Raw genomic sequence first — 10055 nt, 5'->3', positions numbered from 1 at the left:
ATTTGGTTTCTGAAAACACCCATTTTCAATATTTTGTCCATAAATTTCCCTATTTTCAAGAATTTTAACTCTAAGGTCTACTTTTTTCAAATTATTCACCCTTATGTCCTCTATTTTCAGGATTTGGTCTCTAAAAATCTGTATTTTCAATATTTGGCCCCTAAAATTCGAAATTTTTTATGTTTTAATCCTAACATCTCGTAATCCCAAGATTTGTTTTATAAAGTCCCCTATTTTTAAGGTTTTTTCCACTATTTTCAAGAATTTTTCTCCAAAAGTCCTCTATTTTCAGGATTTAGTCTGTAAAAACCCCTATTTTCAATATTTGACCGTTAAAGTCCCTTTTTTAAATTATTTTCGCTCTAATATCTCCTATTTTCAATATTTGGTGTTCAAAATTCGCAATTTTTTAAATATTTGGTCTTTAAAAACACCTATTTTCAATATTTGGTCCCTTAAATTTACCTATTTTCAAGATTTTCAACCGAATGTCTACTTTTTTCCAAAGTATTCACTCTAATGTCCTGCATTTTCAAGATTTGGTTTATAAAGTCCCCTATTTTTAAGGCTTGGTCCCTTATTTTCAATTTTTTTCCCGAACGTCCCCTATTTTATCATAATATTTGGTATGTAAAGTCCCTTGTTTTAAAAATTTGATCCCCTATTTTCAAGATTTTTTTTCAAAAGTCCTCTATTTTGAGGATTTAGTCTCTAAAACCCCCTATTTTCAATATTTGACCCCTAAAGTCCCCTTATTTTAATTTTGTTGAATCTACTATCTCATATTTTAAAGATTTGGTATGTAAAGTCCCCAATTTTTAAAAGATTTAGTCCCTGAAAACCCCTATTTTAAATACTTGCTCCAAGAAGTCTCCTATTATCAATATTTGGTCTCAAAAGTTCCCTATTTTGAATATTGTTGCCGTAATGTCTACTATTTTCAAGATTTTTCATCCTAAAGTCTTTTATTTTGAAGATTTGGCGCCTAAAGTCACGTCTTTTCAAAATTTAGTCCTGATGTCTCATATTTCGATGATTCAGACCCTAATGTCTCCTATTCTCAGGATTTGATCCCTAATATCTTCTATTTTCAATATTTGGTGTGTAAAGACTCAACTTTTTCTTTAAATTTGGTCTCTGAAACCCCCTGTTTTCAACATTTATCCCCTAAATTCCCCTATTTTCCAAGTTTGGTCCCTTAGGTTCCCTACTCCCAAAATTTTAACGCTAATGTCTATTATTTTCAAGTTTTTTCGCATCAATGTCTCTTAAATTTTCAAGATATGGTCTCTAAAAAGTCTCTTCTTTTCAAAATTCAATCCTAATGTTTCCTATTTTCAATATTTGGGCCCTAAAGTCTCCTCTTTTCAAAATCCAGTCCCTGATGTCTCCTATTTCCAAAATTTGACGTGCAAAGTCCCCTATAGATAGATAAATAGATAGATTAGATTATTGAAATATTGCTTGATTGTTATTAAAATAAAACCAAAAAAAAGTGACAAGAAAAAAAGGAAAGGATTCAGAGTTTGTCTTCTTTTTCTTTTCTCTTTTTGAATTTCAATTTTTTTTTTAACAAAATGCATATATTTAAGAATGTTCTGTCGAAATTTAATTGTTAGATTTTTTTTAATTTCCAAGAATTTCGTAATCAAGTTTGAATGTTTGACGTTAAAGAAGAATTAAAATTTTTATTTTGTCTAAATTGAATTTCTTAAATTTTAATGTAATTGTTAATTTACCTATTAATTTCGAAATTGCAGTTATCGAGAAAGAATCTGTCATCGCACCACCCGTATCTGCAAAGAAGGAAGAAAGTCACAAGAGAGAAATTAATCGGGATGGCGAGAAGGAGGAGAGAAATAAGAAAATACGGAAAACTGACTCTAAAGAAAATATTCCCACGTCAGTGGAAAAGAAGCAGGTAGTTATATAGAATTTTTTATTTTAGCAATTTGAGTTTTAACACGTAGACCAGAGTGTCTACCTGGCTAGAAAATCGATAAAATGCCGAGGATTTTTTTCACTGGTAAAAACTGGGAAATTACCGGGAATTTGATAAAGGGATTTCTTACTTTCAGTTTATTGAATCTCGAAACAGACACTTTTTTTTTAATTGTTACACCTTTTGAAATCAGTATTTATCTGAAAATGTAAATGTGCAATTAAAAAAGGGAGATTTTCCGAAAAGGATTATTATAGTAGTTCCGATTTTGAACAGGTAATTTTTGAAAAGAATGATAATATTTCCATTTTCGATTGAAAATTGAATTTTTTTCCAGTTTAAAATTCAACTTCTTGGTTGAAAATTTGTCTCCTTTGGTTGAAAGTTCAACTATTTTGTTAAAATTCATGTATTAGGTTGAAAAATTGGATTTCTTGGAATGAAATTAATCTTTTTGTTCGAAAATTAATCTTATTGTTAAAAAAATTCAAGTCTTTCATTTAAATATTCATCATTTTAGTTAAAAATTCATTAAATTTACTAAAAATGTTACTATTCCATTTTTATTTCAAAATTGATTTTTTTTCTAATTTAAAATTCAACTATTTGGTTGAAAATTAGTCTCATTTGGTTGAAAGTTTAACTGTTTTTTTTTAAGAATTCAAATATTTCACGTAAATATGAATAATTTTAGTTGAAATCTCATCTTTTTGTTTAAGAATTTCAGTTAAAGATTCATAATTTTATTTAAAAATTCATTTCTTTTGAAAAAATGACTGGAGCTTTTTTAATCGTTTCTATTTGAAAGTCTTAATAATTTAGTATTTTATAGCGAATTCTATACTTGTAAATTGAAAAGGAAAACTTAAGGCAAATATCAAAGTGTAAAAATTAAATAAAAATAAATGGAAGATTCAATGGGAAAAGCAAAAAGAACTGGACGACGTTGAAGAAAAAATTTGGGAACTAATTAAATTTTCATTAATTTTAATATAGACAATTTTATTAGTTCTTGCGACCTAAAAGTTTTATTTTAACTTTGTTGAAAAAGTTTTGAGTTTTTTTTAGATTAATATTATTTTCAAATGTAATCCTTATCTTTGCCTCAATAGTTCGACTATAATTGTTTTTAAAGTTATAAAAAAAATAATAATATGGTTATTATTACTGAATACTTTTTTTCACTTGGATAAAAGTCTTATTGAAAATTGTTTTGAATTCAATAAAACTTGTTGATAAACCAATCTCATTGCATTATAATTTGTTACTCAATAATTTTGTAACTCAAAGTATGGAAAAACTGAAATTCTGTACATAAATATTTGTGACGCTTTAATAATTGATTAGGTAAACTTTATATTATCTTAAATGAATGTGTAGGGACTCATAGAATACAAATAAGGTGTCCCATTATTACATTTATTTGTAATGAACAAATTAGTAAAATTGTCTTATTATCGGTAAAAAAAATTTCTGTTTGCTAAAAGTGCTTCATATTAATGTAGGAATACGATTTAATTACAAAAATAATTGAAAAATTTAGAATAACCATTGTTATAAACAATTCTTGTGGCAAAATATTAATATTTGAGATTTTTTTAAATTATAATTTCCTTCAATCGCCAGAACGACTTCAGGTATTCCTTAAAATAATAAATCTGCCCAAGTTTGATTTTAACAGTTTTTTAAAATAATTATAGTGCAGTTTTTAAGATTTAAATAATTTAAAATTTAAAGTAATTGAAGTTGAAATTTTTTGATAAAAAACAGTTTTATTTTATCAATTGTAAATGTAAATAAATCAATTATTTTTAAAATGGATCTGTATTCTAAGCATAGAAATCTGAACAATAATTGATTTGAACAAACAATATTCTAGATCCGTTCAAAATGTGAGAATTTCCAGATTGTAACTGTTTCAATGCGAAAGTTTTGATAAGAAGTGAAATTAATATATCATTTATTTCGATAATTTTATTTTTAAATAAAAATTTTCATGACTTATCAATAACATATTTATTTCAGAGTTTCAGGTCTTCCTTTATATTATTTTTTTTATATTAAATGTAATAAATAAATTTATTAATATATTATTTCTATTAATTCTTTTATCCATAAAAAAATGTAAACGTTCGTTTCACTATTTTCAACTTAAAAATAAATCCATAATAATATAGTCATGATTAAAGGTTTTTATTAAATTTAAAATATTGTGAATCTAAATTATTAAATTTTTATCGCATTTAATTTGAAATTTCTTAATGTAGAAAAAGAAGAAGTATTTAATATTTAGCCATATTTCACTGTTCATTTAAGACGAGTAAATTGAAACCAAATATTTTAAAGATAACAATTTGAAACTGAATTGTTTTACATAGAAAGCTTTGAATCTTTAGATTTTCGAAGAACTTTTAAACTTTTAGCGTTTCAATTTTAATTATTCTATTTAAAAAGTGTTTAATTTATGAGTGAAGTTGTTAAATTTTGACATTTTTGGTAAAAAAATTAATTTTCATCTTAACTAATAATGAATTAGATACGCCCTCGCGCTTTGCGCTCGTTTTCTACCGAAATTTTAACTATTTTATTGAAAATGTGTTTTTTTTTTTGGTTGAAAATAATTTTTTTTTAAGCAAAAAATGAAAATACTATTCTAGTTGAACATTTTATAATTTTAGTTAAAAATTCTTTTTTTATTATTAAACATTCATTTTTTCTCTGAAAATTTAATTAATCAAGTTTTAGTTGAAAAATGATATTTTTTAGTGGAAAATCTGCCTTTTTAGGTTGAAGATTGATTGTTTTAGTTGAAAACTCATTTTTTATTGTTTAAAATTCGATTGAAATTATTTATTCTTTATCCCATTTATTTTGAAATTTCTTAATGTAGAAAAAGAATAAATATAAAATATTTAGCAGTATTTCACTGTTCATTAAGACGAGTCAATTGAAACCAAATATTTAAAGAAAAAAATTTGGAACTGAATTTTTTTACATAGAAAGCTTTGAATATTTAGATTTTCGAAGAACTTTTAAACTTTTAGCGTTTCAATTTTAATTGTTCTATTTAAAAAGTGTTTAATTTATAAGTGAAATTGTTCAATTTTGACGCATAAATAGCAATCGAACACTTATTATTTGTAGAAAAAATTTGAGTAATTCTAAGAGATACATCGAGGTTTTAAAAAGATTCAAAATTAATTAAAAACTTGAAATTATTTCAAATAATTTAAACGAAGTGTGTTAACATTTTTTCAGAACTTCTAAATATATTTTTAAATTAATTGAAATTTTCCTATAATTTTTGAAAATCCTGCAAATTAAAAAAAAATCTTCTTAAACTTTCTATTACAATAATTTTTCAAAGTGAAAAATCATTTACAATTTTCCTAAGAATCTTAAGAAAATTTTTTATTCTTTTGAAGTCTTTCACAATTATTAAAAAAATTCTAAATTTTTTGTTTGAAATCTGCAAAAATCTACATTTTATTTTAAATTCGGTTGTAAGTATTTCAAATTATTTCAAGTTCTAAATTTAATTCGGATCTTTTTAAAACTTCGAAATATATCTTTAAATTACTCTAATATTTTGACAAATGATAAGTGTTCTATTATTATTTATAAATTCAATTTTTTTTAGTTTGCATGACTTTCTAAAAGTTATAGAAAAAATTAAATTCATTTTGAAGTATATTTAAAAGCCCCGAAAAAATTCAAAAATTATTTTGAATTTGAAACAATTTAAAACCAATTATAGATTTCTCAAGATTTAAAAATAAAATTGAAAAGCTTCTGAAGGATGCCTTAACTATTTAAAATTAAAATAATTTAACTTCTATTTTAAAAACTGTCAAGATAAAGAAAATTATTTTTCAGTTTGTAATGCATCTAGCTTTAAATGACTCAAAATAATATAATTTTGATCATTTTTAAATTATATTGCTTGATTCTTTAATTTAGACTATTGAAAATGTTAAAGTCGATTTATATTTTTCGAACTTAATATGAGTTTTTGAGCTCTATAATTGATAAAAGTTCTAAATTTTGCAGTTTATTTGCATTTCGTTTAACATTGTTTAACTGAAAAATGTTTAGAATATAATTTGATTGTTTAAATTTCATTAGCCGTGAAAAATGTTTGCGAACCGGGAAATGGCCGGGAATTTTTTTCTTCGATTAAAACGGCCACCCTGGAAAAAAGTGAATTTCCTTCCACTGTGCGCCACCCTGAATTGGAGGACACTAAAATATTGTTTTAAAATTTTCAGGCGCCAAAGCCTCCAGTTACGGGTGAGACGAATGAGAGACGGATATCCCGAGAAAAAGGCCCGGCGCCACCTCCACCGCCGTTGCCTCGTCAGGACAGCAAGAACGATGAGAAGGAAAATCTTCCCAAAACTGCGGAAAAACCAAGTGCCATGGAAGAAGTGTTGTCAGAACGTCGAAAGTCCATCGCTGACGAAAAAATGCAAAACAAAAATATCACAGCAGTGCTAAATCACAATAAAGAGGAATCACAGAAACTGAATGGGGAGAGCAAGAAACCACTGGAGAAAAAAATCAGTCTGGACAATACAGAGAAAACAAAGTCGCCAAAGGAGGAGAAAGCGGGCAGTCCCGAAAAACCTAAAAATGTCGATATGAGGCCAAAATCTACGGAAAATAAGAAAAATTCTGGCAGTAAAAAGCAGATGAGTGTCGAGGAGAAACGAAAATCCGCACCCGTTAGGCCCGAATCCAGTGACGAGTGGAAGAAACCTGCTTTCAACAAGCAGAGTTCCTTGGAGGAGAAAAACAGGTATTTAATTTCCGTCTTATCAATATATTTTTCTGATTTTCATTTTAGATTTTTTATTTTTAAGCATACATTTTAATTTAAAGATTTTTAAAATGTAATATAAATTGATTAATTATTTTTTAAATTGAATTGTATTTAAAAAATTTTCAAGTGAATAATAATTGATTTTACAAGACAATTCGAAATCAGTTCACAATTTTAGAATTTCCCGATTTTAATGTTAAAAATTAAAATGTTTCAATTGGAAAGTCTTCTTACTGAAAGAAAGGCAAACGCCCGATTGAAACTTTATAAACTATTTTTAATTCTAAAATAATTGCAAAATAATATACTCATAATCCAAGGCTTTTATTCAATTAAAAGTATTATTTCAGTCGAAAATACTCACTTTTTAAATCATTCAATTTAAAAATTTTAATTAAGAAAAGGTCTATTCATTAGGGATGTTCGATTATCTAAAAAAACTCAATTTTTGAATCGATTCTGAATCGGATCGTAAAGAATCGATTCTCTAAAAAATCGGAACGAAAGAATCGATTTTGCAAGAATCGGGTGAAAAAAAATCGTAAAAAATTATTATTTTTTTATGGGCACGACATACTTTATCTAATGAGTAAATTATTTTCTTCGCATTTTTTGGTAGTATTTTTTTAAATTAAAAATGGATGCAGAAAAAAGAGAAATAAAATTATTTAAGATGTCACTTAACGGTACTAAAGTACTAAAGTAAAATACTAAAATATTCTTTATGTGAAAAATAATGTAAATTGAAAAAGAATGATGAGAGAAAAATAAGAATATAAAAAGTCCGATTAAGTGAGGTTAAATTTAATTTCGGAAGAAATAGGCTTCAAGAATTACTAAGATTAGCAAATATACCTACTTTTTGTATGATTTAAACAAGATGTTCACAAATCCATCACCCTAATCAATCACAAGGAGCATTCAAAATTTCGAATGATAATTTTTAGCTTTTGGTAAACACGCAGGAGACGGTATAAAAATGCTGTGAGGAAAAGGAAAAGCATTCAATGCAATTCATGATATAAAATGAGAATGAAACCATAAAATATCCAATAATCATTATACAGATAAATTCAAATATTCGTGCAATAAATATTTATGATTTTGTACGTACCAATTTTCTGTATAAACATAAACTGTAATATCTAGATTTTAGATACAAAGCCTATCCAACAACGTGAAACGTGAAACTAGGGTTGTAAAATTTCTGAAACTTTGACCCAATGAAAAGTTTTATGAAACTTTGCAACGTTTCAAAAATAGTGGCGGGGAAATTCAAACCGCATATAATGAAAATGGAAGTCAATTCACATTTTCTCAAGTACTCGTTGATTAAATAATTAATGAACTAATGCAATGTGTTTATATATATGTTAGTTATATTTAATAGATTGATGTCCAAGTAAATAAAAATGATATATTTGTATAAAATTGGATATAAAAAAAAATTTGGTTAAAAAGTTTAACAAACGGATGGGTTTATTTTATTACAAATTAAAATTGCATTTTTATACATTTTTCTTATTAAAACATCTTATATGTGGCTGTTGAGGGATTGTCTTTCTCTTTCGCTCGCGCTCTTATTGGTTAAAAAGCGAGAGAGAAAGACAATCCGCCCAACAGCTGGCAGGTCAGCAACACATTTTAGCATTGCGTGCTTCCTTCAGGAATATGCTCTAAGGTAGTGCTCTGTAGTTTGTCTTCTGCTTTGTTTGTGGCTTTATTTCTTTGTCACAAGGCAGCAAATGATCAGCCAATTACAGAAAACCTTTGGGTTTCCTTTCATCTTATCGGTGTTCCGTAATTGGCTGTTCGTTCTCTGCTTTTCGTTTTACGCGCGGAAGCCCACGTGGAGCGACAACCTGACTTGGACTCTTAGTCTTAGGAACTGTGAGAAATCTTTTAGATGTGAAGCCGTCTTCAGATTATACACAATGCTACAAATGCAACTATAAAACATCGATACGAGGGTAGTTCAATAAGTCCTTAGAATGACCAACAGATGGCGCGCGAATCGCTCCAAATCATCTGTTTTCAGTCAGCACCACTCCCGACTAGATATATGGTGCAGTCACAGTCCACATCTTCTGAGTTTACGTGTTTTTATAACCAATTGAAAAAAAAAAAATAGTTCGTTAAGAAAAATGGAAAAAACTACTTCAGAGCGGTAATGAAACATTTTCATTTAAAGGGTTTAACTCCATATGAGATAAAAAATGAATTGGACTCAGTTCATGGCACATCTGCCCCTGCCTCCAAAGAAGGCAAAGACCGTAAAGTCAGCTGGTAAGGTTATGGCTACAGTTTTTTGGGATGCACGTGGAATTATACTTATTGACTACTTGGAAAAGGGTAAAACAATCACTGGTGAATATTATGCATCATTATTAGAGCAGCTGAAAGAAGAAATTAAAAAAAAAACGACCACATTTGGCGAGAAAAAAAATTCTCTTTCATCACGACAACGCCCGAGTTTACACATGCTTCGTTTCAATGGCTAAAATTGAAGGACTAAAATTCGAATTGGTCGAACACCCACCGTATTCACCAGACGTCATTGCCTCTGTAAGTGCTTCTTTTGAGGAACTTCCGAAAACGCACTTTTCTGAAGGATTAAAAAAACTTGAAAAGCTATTGACCAAGTATATAGAGCTCCAAGGAGATTATGTTGAAAAATAAAAAAAAAATTACCCAAAAAAAATTGTTTTTATACTTCATTCTAAGGACTTATTGAACTACCCTCGTACTTTTGGATTAAAAATTCCTTTTTTATAGTTTTTTATATGTCGAAAATTCCGCTTTTCCGGTTGAAAACTCAACTGTCTTCTAAAAATCTGACCTGCTTAGTTTGAAAATTTAACAATTTGTTAGTAAAATAAAATATTTGGTTGAAAATTAGCATTTTTGTTGAAATTTCATATTTTTGGATAAAAATGTATTAGAAAATTTATGTATTTTATTGAAAATTCGTCTTTTGGTAGAAAATTAATCTTCTTTGTTGAAAATTCAGGTATTTAAGAAATTTATATGTTTTTGTTTTGAAAGTTTAATTATTTGGTGAACAATTCAACTTTTTTTTGGAAAATTTGTCCTTTTGGATTAAAAATTCCTTTTTTATAGTAGAAAATTCATTTCTCTTGGTTAAAAATGAACTTTTTTGTTGAAAATTCAGATTCTCAGGTTGAAAATTCAACTGTCTTCTAAAAATCTTCCCTTTTTATTTTGAAAATTTAACAATTTGGTAGCAAAATAAAATATTTAGTTGAAAATTAACATTTTTGTAGAAAATTA

The 10055-nt window shown here is 27.1% G+C and overlaps 1 protein-coding gene across 2 annotated transcripts in view; it reads left to right on the top strand.

Annotated features, from left to right (window-relative positions):
• Positions 1 to 10055, top strand: part of LOC117170693 (serine/threonine-protein kinase 10) — a 73801-nt gene that overhangs the window by 38534 nt on the left and 25212 nt on the right. For both annotated transcript variants that reach the window (XM_033357669.1, XM_033357667.1), the window contains exons 8-9: positions 1761 to 1921; positions 6211 to 6740. In XM_033357669.1, coding sequence (XP_033213560.1) covers positions 1761 to 1921; positions 6211 to 6740 — 691 coding nt within the window. The remainder of the gene's footprint in view (positions 1 to 1760; positions 1922 to 6210; positions 6741 to 10055) is intronic.

The sequence above is a fragment of the Belonocnema kinseyi genome, chromosome 4, assembly GCF_010883055.1.
Source record: "Belonocnema kinseyi isolate 2016_QV_RU_SX_M_011 chromosome 4, B_treatae_v1, whole genome shotgun sequence".
Classification (NCBI taxonomy): Eukaryota; Metazoa; Arthropoda; class Insecta; order Hymenoptera; family Cynipidae; genus Belonocnema; species Belonocnema kinseyi.
Note: the sequence above shows the minus strand (reverse complement) of the source record. Positions and strands in the feature narration are given on the sequence as shown.